Source organism: Onychostoma macrolepis, chromosome 06 (assembly GCF_012432095.1).
Source record: "Onychostoma macrolepis isolate SWU-2019 chromosome 06, ASM1243209v1, whole genome shotgun sequence".
Classification (NCBI taxonomy): domain Eukaryota; kingdom Metazoa; phylum Chordata; class Actinopteri; order Cypriniformes; family Cyprinidae; genus Onychostoma; species Onychostoma macrolepis.
The window spans coordinates 21,782,255-21,804,040 of NC_081160.1; the positions used below are offsets into that span (position 1 = coordinate 21,782,255).

Genomic DNA, 21,786 nt, shown 5'->3' on the forward strand with positions numbered 1-21,786 from the left:
CAAAAAGCTCAATTGTTTCGACACATTTTGCCATTATTGCATTGTAGAAGTAAAAGAAGTGTCTGGAAAAAAAAAACAGTAATAAAAGACTTCAAATCTCAAGGTGAGCATTTACCGAGAAAGTTCTAGAATATATGGCAAGATGATGAAACTGATGTTTCTTCGAACATGTTCAGTTTAAAGATCTGCAGAGGCCCCACATCTCATTTAAAAGGCCAGTACCTGACTCCTCAGGCGTTGACTAATAGGGTCTTGATCCTGTTGAAGGCAGATATGATCAGTCGACGAATGCAACATTTCCATTTGTGCAGTGATTGTGGACATTTGTCAACAGTGGGAGGAAGTTCAAGTAAACCTGCAGTGGAGAGCAAGACAGTCAGAGCAGCGCTTTCAAACAATGAGAGGGTTCATTAGAATTTCAACTCAACCATTTAGTGCCAGCAGATTACAAAAACCAAGATAAGAAAGACCTAAACTGCAGATCAAATAGTGTAGGAGTAAATAACGTTGCTGTTTATTTTCAAGGTGACAAATGGCTGAATGTTTGGTGTCCTTTTGCTCGGAAAGAAGAAATGGCGCCATTTCTTTGAAGACTTGAATGCATTCTTCAGCATGCTTTAAAGGATTTTATTTGAATTCCGTCAGTGTCTTGTTTTCTTCTAACTGATTTTCCCCAGATGAGTATTGCTTTTTCTATAATAGCGATCATTCATGATTATATATATTGTGTCTGGTTATGCATGGATGCAATGGGGAGTCTGCCTGTCAGGAGAACTATTAATTGACATTTAAATAAAATAAAAGTTAATTACAACTCCATTTACTGTTTGAGAAGAAAATATATAAATAGCTCTTGCGAAAGTTTGGTCATTATACATGGATCTTCTGTAATGCATGGTGTTTAGAATATTATATTGGGAGGAGGGAGTCAAAGAATCAGAACCAGTCTAGTTAAATGCAATCCACTTCAAACAACCTGGCACAGAATCACAGCCGGACCTCAAAAAAATGAACAAAGGGAATAGCTGATTTTGCAGACTCCTGACAATTTATTGCCTTTTTATGTAGGGAAAGCAAAACCAGGAGGTCAGACATTTATTCATAAACCCCTTGACAACTGACATTGTGGTTTTGAAAAAGAGTGGAGGCCCTGTGTGATGAAAGGTGGGATAAAGATATATTTACATCTAGATTTATTTTTTGTAGTTTCTAGTTGAGTGTGAGGTGCACCATCACACATAATATCATGCGACAGTGTCTGGTTACCCTCTATATATCTATCAGAAAACCATCACTGTAGTTTTATCACCAAAATGTTAACAAAAATTCATTGAAGCGTTCTAAATCAGACTAGAAAATGTTTGAGAATACCAATTAATTTCTCATTTTTTTAGAGATCCAAGCAGGAAATGCTGGGAATCATATTATTTCTGTCAGCATTATAATGTTATGGAAAATACTGAATCACGGTAGATCATGGTAAAAACGCCATTATGATGTAGTTATAGTTTTTGGTTATACTCCATGAAAAAATGTATATCACCACGCTCCTTGGCTTATGGACTATGCCTATCATTTATTAAATCATATTACACTTAGACTTTATAATTACACTTGTGAACTAATCCTAGAATTTTCATCCTGTCAGAATGAAACCAGTCAAATAAGATTTTCATGTAAATTGCTGTAATTCCTTAATAAAATGACAGAGTTTCATGAAATTTGGTATACATGCTTAGAACATCATTCTTAAGACAAATTACAGATGTTTGTGGGGTTCAGTCCTGTTGTAACAAAGAAAATGACTTTTACGTTGGGCAGATCTGAAACTATATGGCTGTTTTTAGCCAATCAGCAGTAATTAGACAATGTGAACGATGCCCAACAAAAGAAAACACTTTTTCTTTCAATATATGAAAGACAGACCCAATGACATACCTGTGACCTTATTGGGATAATGTGGTATTGTGTTTGGACCCAGATAATTGCTGCTTGCAGCTATATTGGCTCTTGTTGTTGTTCACATACTTGACTTTCTAGATCCAGGCTTTTGGCATTGAGCTCATTTGCAGCTTTGTGTATCTAACTGTTTGTTTTGTTCCACAGTTCCTCCCAAAATCTATGACATTTCATCGGACATTACGGTAAACGAAGGCAGCAATGTTTCACTCATCTGCTCAGCCAGTGGGAAACCAGAGCCCAAAATCTCTTGGAGACACATCTCCCCATCAGGTGAGTTCAAATCAGTTAAAATATGTCACGATAAGTTAGATAGAATTTGACATTGACTTTAAAACACAGCAGGAATGTCTGTCCAAGTTGTTCAGTGTGTTGGAGTTTAGAAATGATGTTTCTAAGATGTTTCTTTTTTAAACCTTCTATAATGAACTGAGTTTAGGAAAAGACTTTTAATCAATTATCGCTTAAATTTGCTGTTGTTCTCAAAAAGACTTCTTAGTCTTAAGTTATCACTCTGCTGCAGGGTAAACAAAATGTGAGGATACATCAACCTCATTTTTACCTTTCATAGTTTATATTCAGCCGTTAAAGCAAATAATTTGGCACATTTTCAAAGCGAATTGAAAATTCAGTGCACAGCAGTATTTTCGAGTGCTTGTGAATTTTTATTGAAGTCAGCTGCACTTATCTTTGGACTGCCATATTTATTTCATTCTCCAGTGTATTTTGTGATCGAGTTGCTTTTTGAGATTCTCATCAAAAGACTTTGAAGTGTCATGAAACCACTACTTACCTAAGGTAGGATACTTCAAATTATAGAAACACTTAAAAACAGACGATAAGTGCATCAGTAATTTTTAAAAAAGTCCTTAGACAACTGTCCTGCAAATGGTGAACTTTCACTTTTGGTCAGCAGATTCAGTCTGGCCCAGATGTGACTGAAAGCCATTTGTCTGAACTATTCTTCTTCAGGCTAATTAACTTCTGTGTGGGCAGAGAGGATGACAATGAGTAAGATCCAGTGACAATAGAACATTTTTTAAGATACTGCTGCTTCTGCCACTGAAGTTTGTGATGTACTGAAAAGATTCATTTACAGTATTTAAATAGTAGCTGTGATATTGTCAAGGATTCACATGATGACAGAGAGCAAAGTCAAAATGACACAAAAAATGTGTGAAACTTTTGTATGAGGCTACAAATTTTTCAATAAAAGTCAATATGTTCAGACTGAATACATTATTGCGCACCATCACATATAACAGTATTTGGTACACATATGGCAGCACTGTGGTAATCGTCAGAGCTGTAATCACAGCAGCTCCTGGACTGTGATTTCCAGTGGTTCTTGAATGACCCTACAGGAGGCTGAACCTGCAGACTAGCACCACTAGATTTAATTGCTGAAACACTTTAAGTGCAGTTGGCCTCATACGTTTCTTGTGTGTGTGTGTGTGTGTGTGTGTGTGTGTGTGTGTGTGTCATCAGACTTTTGACTTCTGTGCCTTCATGTTAGCATGAAACTGGTTCCCTCGACAAAAAGCCAATAGGATTTTTCCATAGGCTTTTGGATTTTCGCAAAAAATAAGCTCTGTGTTCAACCGTAGTTCATGAAACTTACACCTTTTGTCCATCAAGGTAATATTCACAAAATAATATAACTTTGATGAATTTTGAAGCCTAAATAAAAGTGCCAGAACTTAAAAACTAAACTTAGGCTAAAAACGAACTACCGCTCTCTCGACAACTTTTTCAAACTTATTTTTACCGCTTTCAGTGAAAAGAATTTACTCTATATATGAATTTTATTCCACGCTACATGAACCTTTTAATATAAACTGGAATAAATACAAAACTAGAGCCAACTAAAACTGAAATGAGACATTAGTAATAAATAGTATAGTGAATAAATGAAATAATCATAACTAAAGAACATTTGAAAGCACGTATTTCTGTACATTTCGAAATAAGGTGAATTGAAAGTCAATAAATCCTTGATTAATATGAATATTTTAATTAAAAACGTGTCTCCACATACTATTCAATAAAATTCTAGTGCATTTAATCTATTAAATAACAGCAGATTGAGCGAGTTTTGGGATATGGTAAGATAAAACTTATTTTTGTGAATAAAGTACCACATTTCAGCTATAATTTTGTTAGGGTGGTTACACAAAATGTTATTTTATCTTTGCTTCTCGGAAATCCTCAATCTATATGCCTTCTAACAGCTTCATGTGGCCGCAAACATTTCATTTTAATGTGGCTTTAAGCACAGTGCATCATTAAAGTTTCACTTTAACCATGTAAAGCCGGTAAATGTGGTGTTTACATGAAATAATCATACGAGTTTAAATCATGGTCCGAACCCAAAGTCTCCGTGTCAGTAGGAAAGTGATAAAACGACCATCTTCCATCCAAAAACTTGTTGCATTTCGGGGCAAAGCAAAAAAAAAAAAAAATGGTCGAACAAAAATATAAAATACGGGAAACTATTCATTGGTTATTCTACAATTAATTGTATTACAAATTATACTACAACTGGAAAATACGAAATTGATAAACTGTTTGGCGCGATGACGTTGAATGTCTCCGACAGCACCTGTTTAGCATTTAGCAACTTTAGCAACCGTTTTTTAAAGAAATGGAACAGTTTTAAAAATTCACGAGTGGGGTGTAACTGGTGTGTTTTATGTCGTAGAATAAAACGTGAAAGTATCTTGAGCCTGTCTGAACCATGGATTTAACCAAAATCCCATTGACTCTGGGACGATGGAACCGGAAGTGCTAAAATGCTAACTCGCTAGTCACCCCAATTATATGCTGTACCAACCCTTATGTCGCTCAAAACCCATAAGACTTTGGTTAATCTTATTTTTAATGACACCTGAGTGGTTTCTGAATCACAGATGGTAAACATTAAAGGTGTAACGGTACACAAACATAGCGGTTCGGTACGTACCTCGGTTTTGATGTCACGATTCGGTATGGTATTGGTACAGCAGAAGGAAAAAAAAACTAAACATATTTTTTTTAAATAAAAAAAAAAAATAAACAATGGTTTATTCGACAAATTGCTCTTTCTTTAAATAAATAATTTAATTATAATTTAAATTTTCTTAGGGATAAAACTCTACCTCAGCTTCTGCTCTAAACTACAGGGAGCCCTTTTACATTACTATAAGGTTACAATTAACAACAGAGCCCAAACTTATATTCAATTACTATTTATTTTTTTACTATAATAATCAAAACTCGAACACTTTAACTGTAATCAACACTGATGACTTGCATGAGGTAAATGAAATGCTATGTGACATTTTGTTTACAAGCTGTTTTAATGACATCTTTCCACGGTTGAAACACTAATTGAGCGAATACGTGAGGGGTGAGATGTTCATTCATGCATACAGTGGGGAAAATAATTATTTGATCCCCTGCTGATTTTGTAAGTTTTGTAAAAACCCTTGTTGGCAAGCACAGCGGTAAGACGTTTCTTGTAGCTGGTCACCAGGTTTGCACACATCTCAGGAGGGATTTTGGTCCATTCCTCTTTACAGATCCTCACTAAATCATTAAGGTTTCTTAGCTGTCTCTTGGAAACTCGAAGTTTCAGCTCCCTCCACAGATCTTCTATGGGATTAAGGTCTGGAGACTGGCTATAGGCCACTCCAGGACCTTAATGTGCTTCTTCTTGGGCCACTCCTTTGTTGCCTTGGCGGTATGTTTCGGGTCACTGTCATGCTGGAAAACCCATCCATGACCCATCTTCAGTGTTCTGGATGAGGTTCTCGTCCAAGATTTTACAGTACATGGCCCCGTCCATTTGCCCCTCAATGTGGTCAAGTCGTTCTGTACCCTTAGCAGAAAAACAGCCCCAAAGCATAATGTTTCCACCTCCGTGCTTGACTGTAGGGATGGTGTTCTTGGGGTGATAGTCAGCATTTCTCTTCCTTCCAACACGACGAGTCGAGTTGATGCCAAAAAGCTAAATTGTGGTCTCATTTGACCACAGCACATTCTCCCAAGCCTTCTCTGAATCATTTAGATGTTCACTGGCAAACTTCTGACGAGCCTGTACATGTGACTTCTTGAGCAGAGGGACTTTGCGGGCGCTGCAGGATTTCAATCCATTGCGGCGTAGTGTGTTACCAATGTTTTGCTTGGTGATTGTGGTCCCAACTGCCTTGAGATCATTAACAAGCTCCTCCTGTGTAGTTCGGGGCTGATCCCTCACCTTTCTCATGATCATCCTTACCCCATGAGGCAAGATCTTACACAGAGCTCCAGACCAAGGCCGACTGATGATTGTTTTGTATTTCTTCCATTTCCGAATAATCGTACCAACAGTTGTCTCCTTCTCACCAAGCTTCTTGCTGATGGTCTTGTAGCCCATTCCAGCCTTGTGCAGGTCTACAATCTTGTCCCTGATGTCCTTTGACAGCTCTTTGGTGTTGCTCATGGTAGTGGAGAGGTTGGAATGGAAGATACGGATTCTATGGACAGGAGTCTTTTATACACACAGCGAGCTGAAATTAGGAGTATCTTCTTAAAGTGACAGGACTAATCTGTGTTCCACATGTGCACATAACCAATCTGTGGGAGCCAAAATTCCTGTTGGTAGGTGATCAAATACTTATTTGACTTACTAAAATGTAAATCTTTTTTTAACATTTGTATGCTGCTTTTTTTTCTGGATTTTTTGTTTGATATTCTGTCTCTATCAGTTAAAATAAACCTACCATAAAAATGTTAAACCTTTCTTTTTTTTTTTCCTTTTTTTTTTTAAGTGGGCAAACTTACAAAATCAGCAGGGGATCAAATAATTATTTTCCCCACTGTATTTCGAGTTAAAACTAGTAATAAAGAGGAAGGGGTAATCACACTCACTCACGCTCCGCGCTGCCGTTAGAACTGAGGCGTTAGTATACGGCAATATGTCTCACCACATCAAAGAGCACTGAAACGTCATTTATTGTCTGAATTTCCTGAAAAATGGAACGATTTGTTCGGTACACATGCATACCGAACCGAAACACCCCTACCAAAACGTTTTGGTACAAATATGTGTACCATTACACCCCTAAACATGGAATAAAAAGCCAAAATTAAATCTGTTCATCATATAAAGCAATCATGTGTCTTTACAAGACTTCACTGAAAGAAAGAAATCTGTATAGTAATTGAAAAAGTACTGGCAGCTCATTACTGGGTCATTATGCATAAATTTTACGGACATTTCCATTAACTATAAAACACAGTGCATTGAAGTGCAAAATTTAAAAAAACATGTAAAACACCTGTAAAAATAAAAATTCCTTCAAATTAATACAGTACATTGTGCCCTATTTTTGCGGATTTTTTTAGAGTCTTAGATTAAGCACTCGATTCTTATGGATTTATTTTATAATGCCTTTATAACCTCTTTATATCTTTTTTATGATTTGATTACCTGGACTTTCAATGAATAGACACAAACCTCTCAGATTACATTAAAAATAGTGTTTGGAAGATTAACCCAAGTTTTGTGGGTTTGGAAGGATATGAGTAAGGAAGGGTGAGTAAATGATGACAGAATTGAAATTTTTGGGAAAACTATCCCAATGTTTACATACAGATTTTAGTGTACAACATACAATATGGAAGTACTGACATCATCTGAATTTGAAAATGTATTTACATATGCACAATTTTAGAAACATGAGAATTTTCACAGTGTGAATATATATTTGTAAAGTCACATTACTGAATGCATCAATTTAAAGTGATGCTGTTGAACATATTTAATGTCATTGATTAAATACAATAAAGTCAACCTATCAATTCCATTAATTCAATAATTAAGGTAACACTTTAGTATAGGGACCAGTTATCACTATTAAGTAGTTGCTTATTATCATGCCTATTATTAACATATTGGCTGTTTATTAGTACTTATAAAGCACACATTCTGCACGACCATATTCTACATCTCTAATTCTACCCAATACCTAAACTTAACAACTACCTTACTAACTATTAATAAGCAGCACATTAAGAGTTTACTGATTTATTCATAGTTAATGATTTGTTAATGGCGAGAATTGGACATTAAAATAAAGTGTGACCATAATTAATGATACATTACTATAGCTGTCCATGAGCAAAATGCTTGTTTTAGACGCTGTCTATTAGACCCTTTTTCTGTTAGTAAACATTGTGACGTTTTTCTGTGGGCGGAGCTTAGGTGGAGGCAGAAAGATTCCACTGACCGCTTCACTAACGCTAGCTATGAAGTTTGTTAGCTTGTTTTTTTTTAACAATTAGTGGAGAAAATCCGATTTTACCTGCATATGTAAGATCACTCACTGTGCAGGACCTTGATTGTTATTTAAATAAGTTAAATTTAACGGACAAAACCAGATTGGCTGACCTATACTCACTCAAAGGATGGACGATCTGATAGAATTACCTCCGGTTGAGTGACTCACATCTATAGAGAAACCTAACATGTAGTAAAGAGAAACTCACCTGTGTCTATCTAGTCATGAAGATGTATATATGTATATTTCTGTATATATATGTATAGTGAACTGGGCCAAAATACAAAAGTTAAACATTAAATGTGATGGATATATTATTTGAAGATGTATGTATCATGTAATGGCCAAATAGTTATTTTAAAGTATATACATCCTGTAAATTATGTAAGTTAAGTTTACGGTGACATTACAGTACCTTTACAATACTTTACATACAGTACATTTAAAGTAAAATGTGATTATTTTCTAGAAGTGAAAATTCCAGAAACTTATTTTGAACTTTCAAAACTGTTTGATTATTCTTTCTTACCAAGTTCTTAGAGATTCCAGCCACTATCAATCATAACAATGTATATTACAGATGATTAAGCATATAAATAGTCAGTTTGTTGTTTTACACACATGCACACAGACATTTCATACATGACATAGTCGTGAGATGCATAAGAAATCTGTAGACATGTAACACAAACCATAATCCATAACAACAAAAGACAATACTTTATTTAACCTTTTCTGATAAGAAGCAAACGCGGGCATTTTTAACGATCACTTCTGTCCAGTCCGCTCGGTTTATCTCGTTTAACCACAGCTGTTGCCGTTTTTTTTCTGTCAGCAGGTATGCGATAAAATTTCCAATTTGAGGCTGTATTATGTTGATTCTAGCACCCAACATCACAACAAGATGATATTTTAAGCTCCTTATGTAGCAGAATCTGCGCTGGTTTGAATGGGCCGCCTCCAGTTTTCCCTTTGTTTTGCCTCCAGCTAGTGCTGTGACGTAATCGTGACGTCGGCACAAAAAGGGTCTATAATGTGCCCTTCAGTTTCTAACACACACTTGCGGTAAAACCACACATTGGACTGACTCGCGAGTATACAGCATACCCTCTCACCGCTGTGGATTTTAAATGAGAACTAAAGAACTTTAAATGAGCAATTCCTTGTCTAAGCTTTAAATCACACTCTTTTAATACTTTCAGTACTCAGGGCATTTAAAATTGCTTTACAGACATGATTTCAAATGCTGTAGACTAGATGAAGATAGATCCTAAAATGAGCCCTATATAGAGACGTATTGAGGCTACAGGGCGGCCTCACGCTCTCTGTACAGCCTGGCCCAGCATGCTTGATCCCAAACATGCTTTCATAAGCTTTTTCCATTGTGATTTAAGGCCTCGGGATATAAGGAACTCTGACCTTTCAAATAGCTGACTATAACACTTCAGATTTGATTTTTTTTTTTTCTCATATGATAAGGCTACAGTGAAGCGTTCAATTGTCCTTTGTCAATCCTTTGTTCGTGCCTCTGCCTCCCAAAATTGTCTTTACTCTGGTTTATTGTTTCCTGAACAATAGCTCCGTACTCGGCACTGACAGTCTGTCTAAACATCGCCAAATGGTTTCAATACAATGACCAGCTCTTAAAGACTGCTCGGACAGATATTCAGCAATTGTTTTGGGGCACTTTGGGACAATGAGGAGGCTATCAGGGTTAAGGTGCGATACGGGGAATGGAAAAGTGGAGGCGGCTCAGGTGCGTGTGAGTGTGCGAGATCGAGCGAGCGAGTATGTGTGGCGGTTGAATGATGGTTGATGGTTCATTGCTGACAACTCAATGAATGCCTGGGGGAAGCCTCTCATAATGCAACATTTGGGCTGCCGCAGTATTCTCTCACGGGTTAACGGAAGAGATGTACAGAGAACTGCCACCTTAGCCCATAATGTATTCTTCACCAGCGCTCATCATATCAGCAGCAGGCAGACCTCAAGGAAATGTACTTTGTGCTCTTCACACATTGTGGGGAAAGTGCTTACTGTGACTGCACTTAACACAAAGCAATGTGGAATCCTAGATTAACCTTGCTGTGATTTGGCTAATTTGGTTGGAGTGACATTTCCCAGAGGCTACGACAAGTCTCTCTTGAGCTTTCAAATAACTCTTAACGTGCACAATTCGGGAGGTGGTCCAGATTGCGGATGATAAGGGGCAAGTTTACATTTGAATATATTTCTGGCACGTAATTGGTGTCCATTAAGCCTTTAAAATGCTCCGGTTTCTGTGTTTTTTTTTGGTTCATAGCAAACAGGTTGGTTGATGTAACAAAGTTTGATTTCACGAAGGTATCCATTCTTTATTAAATGTCACTAAACCTTGGTAATTTCCTCTTTTGGTGTAATCAGTAAGATAAATGATGGCTCATTGTGAAGTCTCTGTTAGGAAAAAGAAAATAAATGACTGAAGTAAGGGAATTATGGAGTGAGTTAATCACTGATAAAGATCCCTCTGGTTTTTAGCTGGAGGAAGAAATATGGTAAGTTGTAGTCAATGTTTGTTAATTTTGTAAGTTTGCCTTTTACCTGGGAACAGTTGTTTTGTTAATGTGGCGACTGTCATTGCTGTAATTTAAAACAGTTTGCCCTGAAAAAGTATACATAATTAAGTGTGTGGTTTTCATTTCATTACGTACAAAAGATCAAACCAAGTGATAACTGTAAATATAGCTTTAATCAGATACAACACTTTTCTTGGCTATTTTTGCAATATTGTTTGACTAACTGGACTCAAGGTCATTTTTCATTTAGATGGTTGAAGTCATTTTTCTCACAGGTGTTTTAGCACCTTTTTTAAATATTACAAAAGTTAAGTAAAGATAAAAGTTAAGTATTAAAAAAATATTTTTTGAAAAATATTTTGCTTAAAGTATGCACATGCTATTTTTATTTAAAATAAATGCCACTTGGTTTGGCATTCTGCAATCTAATGCAATTATTTTACAGTGTTATAGCCTACATTTTTAAATAGTGGCTTAAATGTCAAATACATTTTGGTGCCACTGTATATCAGAGCAGTATTTTATTTGTTTTACAGTGTTGTTTTATATACTATTAAAGTATTTATTCATATTATGCATTATTTTTAGATTTTATTTTTCATTGTAGTTTTAGTCATTTTATGGGCTTTTACCAATTTTACTAGTTTTAATTTGATATATTTTTGTATTTAGCTTTATTTTTATTGTAGTTGAAGTAAAATATAGCAATTCAGCTTGAACCTATTTTCATTCTGTTCAACTGTTCTGATTTTCTTTTTTTCCCTTTTTTTAAACGTAAAAAAATGAAAATCAGATTTATTTTTAGATTTATTTAAATTAACGGAAGCTAGTTTGAGTTAACAATAACAACAATTCAGTTTTGTTAACTACATTTTACATACTAAGTACTAAGAAAAGCTTATATTTGTGCTTTTGTAGGGCTGAGCGATATATCGAACGTGATGATCATGCGCATCTCGTCAGTACTGCAACCAGAACCGGCTTTACTGACGAGATGTGCATGACAATCGCATGCGATATATCGCCCAGCCTTAGTGCTTTGTCAACGGGTTATGTCATGCTAAATACCTTGTAGTTTTAATGATGGAAAAAAACCCCGAAACACTCTTTATGTTATGGGTGAATAATCTCATACTATGATGTTTACTTCTTTTGCTCTGATGTCCTACTCGCCTTTTCATCTGTGTATAGCCAAATATGGGTTGTTTTGCATGAATGTTTGATACAATTTATCCTATTTACCGTCTTTGCCTCTATTCATTTGTAAAGCATTGGGAGCCAAATAGCACCTTGTCAGCTCAGATACACATCTTAGTCAGTTCCTTGATAACCCCAAAGAAAACTATTTTGTTCAATTGTTCAGTTTGTTACCTGCTATACAGATGTAATTGTTTTCATGCAACACACAAATATTTATGCAAATTACGAAAGGATGGAATAATTTAGACTTGGGGCAGTTGTGTTTCTATCAGTGATGTAGCAGCTAGTCAGAATGATATTTGTGCAAGGAACAGATCAAAATGTCAGATTATGAGAGAGAAGTAGTGATTAGTGAAAGAATCAATCTTTTAAGTCAGATCCTTTCAATAAATCAGTTGATCCAGTTTACAAAAACGATCTGAATGATTCTTTCTTTACTCAGATTGATCTGGTTCTCCAGATTAACTGACTCAATAATCTGATCTCAGCTGTTAACAGCTGACTGGACAGCGATATCAATTTAAAAAAATGTTGTCATACAAAGCTCCCATATGGCTTCAGAAGAGTTGCAATAAAACATTACAATCCCTATTCATTGTAATTGCATGGAAAACTGCTATGCATAAGGGTGAGTAGATGATGACACAATTTTCGTTTTTTGGGGAACTATCCCTTTAAAGCTTTCTTGATGTCGGATCTTGAAGCTCTATGATGCTTTACAAAAGACTTGGTAAAACACACCTCTCCTAAAGCCTCTCCATCCTCCTTTTATTTTATTCTGTGGGGGTTTTGCTGAGTCAGAAGCTTCTCATCCGTATGCCAGTGCAGGATTTACCTCTCTGTACCATGAGAAAGATTCACCTCACTGTAAAGTGGGATATAAATAGGTTTCACTGAGGAATATTACAATAAGGTTAGATCCTGGTCTGGGGAACCTGGGGAGGTTTTTAGTCCAATAGAAGCGTGGAAGCCCCACGCTGTGCTATATTGCCTCTCATTACTCAAGGACCTCAAGCCATATTTGTCATATTGGCACAGTTCTGATTTCCTCACAGTATTTGACTCCAATAATATTCCTCCCTGTGTGAATCTGGCTCACAGGGGAGATGCTTCCCACTGGATGTCTAGCCAACAAAGCAATTATGTGCCTTAATAAAGCTTTTTCCGGTTTTCTGGGTGCACTTGTGCATCTTTTACTGGCAGTTGAGACTCAATGGTGTTTGTACCTTTGAGCATTTAACCATTAATTAATACATGCCTGCAAAAGAACGTTTCTGAAGGAATGTGCTTGTTTATTTTCTTGCGTTCACAGCCAGGAAGTACGAAAGCGGGGAGTATTTAAATATCACAGGCATCACTCGGGATCAAGCAGGGGACTATGAGTGCGGTGCCGAAAATGACATCGCTTCACCCGACACCAAGACTGTGAGAGTAACAGTCAACTGTGAGTACCATGTACTACTTCTTTTGTTTCTGCTTGTTTACTGTCAGACAGTGTAGAATCACATGCACAATGACATTGAGTCTTTTTTCCCTCTTACTGGAGATACCAGCTCTGTTCCATAACCTAGTGAGGCTGTCAACTGTCTACTGCATCCTAACTGAAATGGGACTTTGTAAGTGACCGATTTGGAAAGCTCTACATAGGCAGCAACTCCATGCATCATCTAAATAGCAGTCCTCTTGGAAAGCACACAGGAAACTTGACTTGCAGGTGATCTAAATAGAGTGCGGTGTTAGCATGTTGCTAAGATAATGGCACAGTACATGTGTTCAAATTTTGAAATTGTAAAATTACACTGAACTTATCGATACTGACTGAAATATAAGGAGTTTATAATTATATATTATATTGGGGTTGCACCCCCCCCTAAAGACGGCCCTGATCTTAAGTACTTGACAAGTACTAAAATAACACTGATTTATATATAATTATATAACACATTATAATTTATAATCCATATTTGTCATCCATCTTGTATTCAGTTTCAGCTCATCACAGTACATTCTGGAATTGTTGTCTTCACAAAGAATACATGCAGTGCTGCTTTCGAATTTGGCTTTCGTAGGCTGCTCACTAGAATTTGAAACAGAACTGCAGTCTTCCTTCTGTATCTCCAAGGTAGGCTGGGGTGGAAATTAGAATAGAATTCATGGTACTGGAGTTTCTTAATATTTAACGAGAGAATTCCCTTTTTTGTCTGGGATGGTATGATTAATTTTCAGTGAGGAATGGTCTCAGTGTTATACGGAGTCTTCTATTATGCAGGTAATGAGTCTCTCAAAGTGTGAAAAGACAGTAATGAGCACTCCAAGCATTAATGAATTATACTGACTTTACCCATCATGCTCATAGTGAGGATCTGCCTGCTACCAAATACAAGGGGAAGGACACTTGACAGTTTCTCTTCCTCCTCTTTTCTCTTTTAAGTCATTTTGTCTCTTCTGCGGTCACAGGGATCATTAATCTCTTTGTCTCCGTATATACCATATGCTGAATCACGGCACAGCGAGAGCACATAAATCAGATAGGCCGACACTCACACCAGAATAAATGTGGCGTTCAGACCATCAAAAGCCAGCTCCCTTTACTATCATGCAAACACAGACTAATGGGCAGATAACCACTTGGAAATGTCAAGATTTGAGCGGGAATGGCTAGATGACAAGGATGAAGTCATAAGTCATATCACATCTCCTCCCCGTCGATTGTATTGACACTCTCTAATGAGGAGTGAAGCTGAGAAGATAGAGGAACGGCTCAGTGCTGAGTCTGCTGGGCCGCAATTCTGCAGCTTAATGACCATTTTCAATGAGCAATCCATTTATTTTATAGCCACTATTTTTGCTCTGTTCTGCATATGTTTGAGTTTATTGGCTTGGATGGAGGCAAGGGGTCAGGGTTTGTTTGGTTAGCATGGCCCAGTTAGCTCATGCGGGTAGATGTCGTATCTACACCATCTGGGGGCATCTTTCTCCATTGGCAGCCATTCGGATCTAAGGCTACATTTATTTGATGAAATATAATTTGATGAATACAGAAAAACAGCAATATTGTGAAGTACTATTATTATTATTATTATCTATTTGAATATATTTTAAAATGTAATCTATTCCTGTAATGACAAAGCTAAATTTTACTCCAGTCTTCAGTGTCACATGATCCTTCAGAAATCACCTAATTTGATGATTGGTGTTTGGTTATTATCAGTTATTATTGGTGCTCAATTATTATGATTGTTATTATCAATGTTGAACAGTTTGTGCTGCTTAATATTTTTGTGGAAACCATGGTAAAAATCCTTCTTTTTTTTTTTCTTCAGGATTTTATAATAAATGAACAGTATTTATTTGAAATGGAAAAAAAAATCTATTGTAACAGTATAAATGTCTTTTCTGTCACTTTTGATCAATTTAATGCATCCTTGCAAAATAAAAGTACTGATATATATATACTTTGTATATTACTTACCCCAAACAGTTTCCATAAAAATATGAAGCAGCTCAACTATTTTCAACATTTGATGGTAATATGAAATGTTTCTTGAGCAGCAAATCAGCAAATTGCATTTTAAAATTAGCGCGTTAACGCAGGCGATTAATTTTTCCAGTTTAACGCGTTAAAAATATTTAACGCCGTTAACGCAGGGGCGGGGCTAGGGTTGGCCACCTCACTCAAAACAGCTGATTCGGCCTCCTTTTTCTTGACAAAAATTGCGTTTAGTTAAACGCAGAATGTCTTTACAAGCACATCAAACAGGAGACGTTTCAGACGCATGCTCCAGCTTCACGTTAGCAGCAGGAGCGAGTCAAACGAGCACGGAAACTGTGCCGGTGTTCTGACGATTTGTGCTACCCGCTCGGATTGTGCTACCTTCCATTAAAAAGATAGGTAGCACAAATCGATAGAGAAAAATGCTACCTATCAGATTGTGCTACCAGCATCTTATTCATGTGGTTTGAGGCTTTTTTTAATGTCCATACCTACCCCTACCCTAAACCTACCCGTCCACACCTACCCTTACCCTAAACTTACCCTTAAAACAATGCAAATATATTATTGGTAGCACAATCTGATAGGTAGCATGTTTTGTCGGTACACCGGCGTGCTGTGTCATCATTTCATATCAAAGCAGGAAAGAAACTACAGTACGAGCATGCAATGTCATAGTTATGTCGTCAGTTAAGTCATGAAGTTACCAAAAAGGCGATTGCCTTAAGTCATTCAAGAACATGTCTCTGAAATGCAGTGCTTTCCCAAACTGGCGAAAAAAAGTCCCACACGACGGTAATAGTTTGATTAAGGTGTTTACATGTCTGTACTGCACTTCAATAATGCGACTAAAATAGGAATACTCCACATGTCTTAATTCGATTTGTGTTTACTTCGATTATGACTTTAGCTGGATTAAGGTAACAAAAATCTCTGTTTACATGGTAGACTCTTGAGTCGGAGTATTGATGTCCATGTAAACGTAGTCACTGTCTCCCTCATCTAACACACCCGATTCAACTCGTCAGTTCATTAGTAGAGACTTTAAGACCTGAGGTGGGTCAGAATAGGTAAAGAGATGTGAGAAAATAGAAATATGATGCGTGTCAGATCCGCGTCACGTTCATCAGTGGCGGCTCTTAAACAGCCCAAAAAAAACAAACAAACTAATAACCCAGCTGATGTGATGTCTGTTCATCAAAGGAAAAAAAGAGGAAATCAATAACTTTTGTAGCTTTAAGGATTCATCTACTGTCAATGGGTAAATATTAGGGGAAAAAACAATTTCATAGAGACATCAGTAGTATTGTTATCAGTGATACTGGCCTTCAGTCATAAAAAAGATTCCATTATACAAATATTAAAAATATACTGTCTTTATGTTGTTTCTACATTAATTTAAGGATTGATTATGAAGTTATTGCAATAAAAAAAATCATTATAAAAATGTATTTATTTGTTGGGTGGAATTAATCGTGATAAAAAATTACACTTTGCACTTAATAAAAATTTTTAAATCGATTGACAGCACTAATTAGAATAGAAAACATTTTAAATTGAAAATACTATTTACAATATTGTTTTACTGTATTTTTCATCGAATGAGATTTTTCAGCATAAGTCATAACTGACTTTAAAAAATAAAATTATTCTTCTAACCAAATGTCTAATAAATAGTGTATGCATATATATATATATATATATATATATTCGTATTTCTTATTTGATTTCTTTTTCTTTTTTGGGACTGTGTTTTGTTGTGCCATCAGCCAATCAGCATTGTCATGACATTTTCCTGCGGCTCTGAAGTGATTAGTCACATGGCATTTACACTAGCGAATGGCTTTCTCCAGGTATTATAGACCACCCTAGAACCAGGAAGTGGAGGTTCCAGTTGATTCACAGTGATTTACAGTGACAGCTAATGGAAGCAATAACAGCAGATCCTGTTCCCTTTGCAACATTCTGTTTCAGAGCAGGAAAAGGGATAGACATAATCCCAATGTATCAATCAAAGCGCTTTTACCCACTACAGCTGGGTGAAAAATTAGCTGGAATGGAGGTGCCAATGCTGGATTTAGAAGAGAAGTGTTATCTCGCCATTATGTCCCAAAATAAAAGTGAGAAGGATGCGAGAGGACTACTCTGCCAGTGCCCATTTCCTTGCGCAAAGAAATCCTCGATGTGAAATGTGCAGAGCTAATAGGATTTTATTCAACCACTCAACAGTGCAAAAAAAAAAAAAAATCTCTGCATTATAGTGTAATATGCTGTACTGTATTTCAGGAAATTAGCAGTGTAATGTGGTAGACATGGTCTCATTTTATTCTTCAAGTTGTATTAGTTTGGGATGCTAATTAATTTCAAACAAGTTAGTTGCAAATAGTCTTAAATATAATCTTGTAAGAATCATGTAAAACGTTTTATGGGCAGAACAATTTCTGATGTGACATACAAAGAAAGTGTCAAGGATGTGTCATTTTATAGCCTTACACAAATGCAGATAGTGTGACTCGACTCTGACATTTCAAGGGTAATCAGCGTAATTAAATACACGCTAAAATAATCCGGTTTGAAAATAATTACAGCTTTTAGGTATGTGTGGAACTGACCTTCAGGTTAATTGCAGATTATGACCACTAATTGAAATAAGCTAATTTATTTGATGAAAACTAATTTTGCGTATGTGTTTTAATGCATTTAACGCATGTATGAGTAAGTCATAACTTTATTAAAGCCACAAGGACTTGCGCCAGTTACTGCACTCCTTTTTGCAGCAGTATTTATCTCTGAAATAAATTGTAGAAAATGGTGAATAGGCCTTATTTTGCTTTTCAGAGATTTACACCATAATAATTTCTAAATGAAGACCTACAGGTCAATGACAGCATTGTGTTGGTATTATAACTGTAGACTTGCGGTAAATAATAGCCTAATGGACCCATGTGTAACAAACACCTTGAATCATTTACTGTTATTGTTGCTACTCGTTCCCTAGTGAGTGCTAAGATAGTCTTCTGTCAGCATTCTGTGAAAGTCATGTAGATCACTCAGCTAACTGAAATAGTGTTAACACTTTAAATGCACATTATGCCCTTCAGTTTCTATAACCTTCATTTGTAACCTCCATTCATGCAAAAAAAAAAAAAAAACATGTTGTTATTGTTCCGGTTGGTGTGCAGCATTTGTATCTTTGGGTAAGCATGCTAATTCCTAACATGCTGAAATTTGGCCTCTCGTAAACATTAGCCAGACCTGGTGCTCAATTCAGCCAAATCAAACATTTAGAAAAAATGAAATGAAAAAAGCATTTGGCATACTGGGGTTGTGCTGCATTGAGAGTTGAATTGAGAATGCCTTTTAAATTCCATAATTAGAACTGAATTAATTAGATGAGGAACTGGGATTGTTACTTGTATATTTATATATATTCATAATGTAATTGTTTATATATTATAAATATGTAATGTAAAATAATATTAAAAAAATGTAAAATATTTCTATGCGTGGCTCTTTAAACAGTGTATTTTAACAGAAAATGTACTTGTTATTTTCTGCGAGCACATTATCCATAAATTTTACAATACACAATGTAGTGCAAAATTTCTAATACAGAAGAAAAATATATATATATGAATATATGAATATATATTCCAACTCATAAATTGAAAAGTAATTTAATTTTGCTCAATTCTGCATACAATTATACAATTTACCATGGCATTGTTTCTGCAGCAGCTCTTGCATTTTAAATCTGCACTGTTCTGATATGAAATTAGTTATCATAAAGCTCAATTTATCTTGTCTGTTATGACTATATGCCACAGCGTTCTTATTTTCCTGTTGAAATTCGCACCAGATGTTTAGTTTTAAGTTCCACTTTCATACAGGCGCTGCCTCTAAAGACATCAAGGAAAAAGAAATATATAAATAAGACAGATTAGGTGATGTCATGTAGCTCACAGATGTTAGAATGTTAATGCAAAATGCAGTTGGTAGAGCTTCGGAGAGGCAATGTAATGCCTTTTGTTTCATATGTCATTTTGTCAAGACACATTTTGAGCTAATGTGTCCTGGAACAACCACTTTGTTCTGCAAATTGCATAGAAAGACATAGTCTGTTTACATTCAGATTTCACCTCCCAGTGGTTTATAAAGAATTAGTAGTCAGAGAGGGATTGGTGTTATTGTGTTGCATAAGAGGTTGATTTAAACTCTATAGCTGCATGAATGATTAGTAAAATACTAATCTTTAATGAATGTTAATCTTGAGCTAGATAAGGTAATATATTTTTATGCATACATTTGTTTTGTACATTTTAAACATGATGCTATGCATTAATATATACATACATATATATATATATATATATATATATATATATATATATATATACAGTGGTGTGAAAAAGTGTTGGTCCCCTTCCTGATTTTTTTTTTTTTTTTTTGCATGTTTGTCACACCTTAATGTTTCAGATCATCAAACAAATTTAAATATTAATCAAAGATAACACAAGTAAACACAACATGCAGTTTTTAAATGAAGTTTTTTATTATGAAGGGAAAACAAAATCCAAACCCACATGGCCCTGTGTGAAAAAGTGCTTGCCCCCTAAACCTAATAACTGGTTGTGCCACCCTTTGCAGCAACAACTGCAATCAAGCGCTTGCGATAACTGGCAATGAGTCTTTCACATCGCTGTGGAGGAATTTTGGCCCACTCTTCTTTGCAGAATTGTTTTAATTCAGCCACATTGGAGGGTTTTGTAGCATGAAAGGACTGATTAAGGTCATGCCACAGCATTTCAATTGGATTTAAGTCCAGACTTTGATTTGGCCACTCCAAAACCTTAATTTTGTTTTTCTTGAGACATTCAGAGGTGAACTTGCTGCTGTGTTTGGAATCATTGTCCTGCTGCATAACCCAAGTTCGCTTCAGCTTGAGGTCACAAACAGATGGCCGGACATTCTCCTTCAGGATTTTCTGATAGAGTGCAGAATTCATGGTTCCATCAATTATGGCAAGTCATCCAGTTTCTGAAGCTGCAAAGCAGCCCCAGACCATCACACTACCACCACCATGTTTGACTGTTGGTATGATGTTCTTTTTATGAAATGCTGTGTTGGTTTTACGCCAGATGTAACGGGACACACACCTTCCAAAAATTTCAACTTTTGTCACATCAGTCCACAGAATATTTGCCCAGAAGTCTTGGGGATAATCAAGATATTTTTTGGCAAATGTGAGACGAGCCTTTGTGTTCTTTTTGGTCAGCAATGGCTTTTGCCTTGGAACTCTCCCATGGATGCTGTTTTTGCCCAGTCTCTTTCTTATTGTTGAATCATGAACACTGACCTTAATTGAGGCAAGTGAGGCCTGCAGTTCTTTAGATGTTCTTGGTTCTTTTATGATCTACTGGATGAGTCGTCTTTGTGCTCTTGGAGTAATTTTGGTAGGCCGTCCACTCCTGGGAAGGTTCACCACTGTTCCAAGTTTTCTCCATTTGTGGATAATGGCTCTGACCATGGTTTGCTGGAGTCCCAAAACCTTAGAAATGGCTTTATAACCCTTTCCAGACTGATACACGTCAATTATTTTGTTTCTCATCTGTTCTTGAATTTCTTTAGATCGCGGCATGATGTGTTGCTCTTTAAGCATGCTTTACTTTGTCAGACAGGTTCTATTTAAGTGATTTCTTGATTCAACAGGTCTAGCAGTAATCAGGCCTGGGTTTGGCTAGTGAAATTTAACTCAGCGTTCTAAAATAATGTGGTTAATCACAGTTCTTTCATGATTTAATAGGAGGGGCAATTCATTTTTCACGTAGGGCCAGGTAGGTTTGGACAACTTTTTTCCCTTAATAAATTAAATCATCATTTAAAAACTGCATTTTGTATTTACTTGCATTATCTTTGTGTAATATTAACATTTGTTTGATGATCTGAATATTTTAAGTGTGACAAATATGCAAAAAAATGTAAAATCAGGAAGGGGGCCAACACTTTTTCACACCACATATTAGGGCTGGGCAAGTTAACACGTTATCATGTTAACGCATTAATTGATTAAAGCCGACAATTATTTTATCGCACATTAACACATTTTTTTTTTATTGTTATGAAAGTCCGTTGCTCACTGGCACTGAATTCAAATACAGACAAACCATGGGTCACAGGAGGGGTGGGATGTTGATCAGTACAGGCTTGGGATGGGTGTCATCATGCATCTCATTGGGGTGGGCCTAAGAGTGCAGGAGCGCTCCCGATAAAATTATGT

The 21,786-nt window shown here is 36.2% G+C and overlaps 1 protein-coding gene across 5 annotated transcripts in view; it reads left to right on the plus strand.

Annotated features, from left to right (window-relative positions):
- The window catches only part of negr1 (neuronal growth regulator 1), a 164,264-nt gene that overhangs the window by 47,543 nt on the left and 94,935 nt on the right, over nucleotides 1–21,786 (plus strand). For all 5 annotated transcript variants that reach the window (XM_058778333.1, XM_058778329.1, XM_058778330.1 and 2 more), the window contains exons 3-4: nucleotides 2,107–2,232; nucleotides 13,329–13,460. In XM_058778333.1, coding sequence (XP_058634316.1) covers nucleotides 2,107–2,232; nucleotides 13,329–13,460 — 258 coding nt within the window. The remainder of the gene's footprint in view (nucleotides 1–2,106; nucleotides 2,233–13,328; nucleotides 13,461–21,786) is intronic.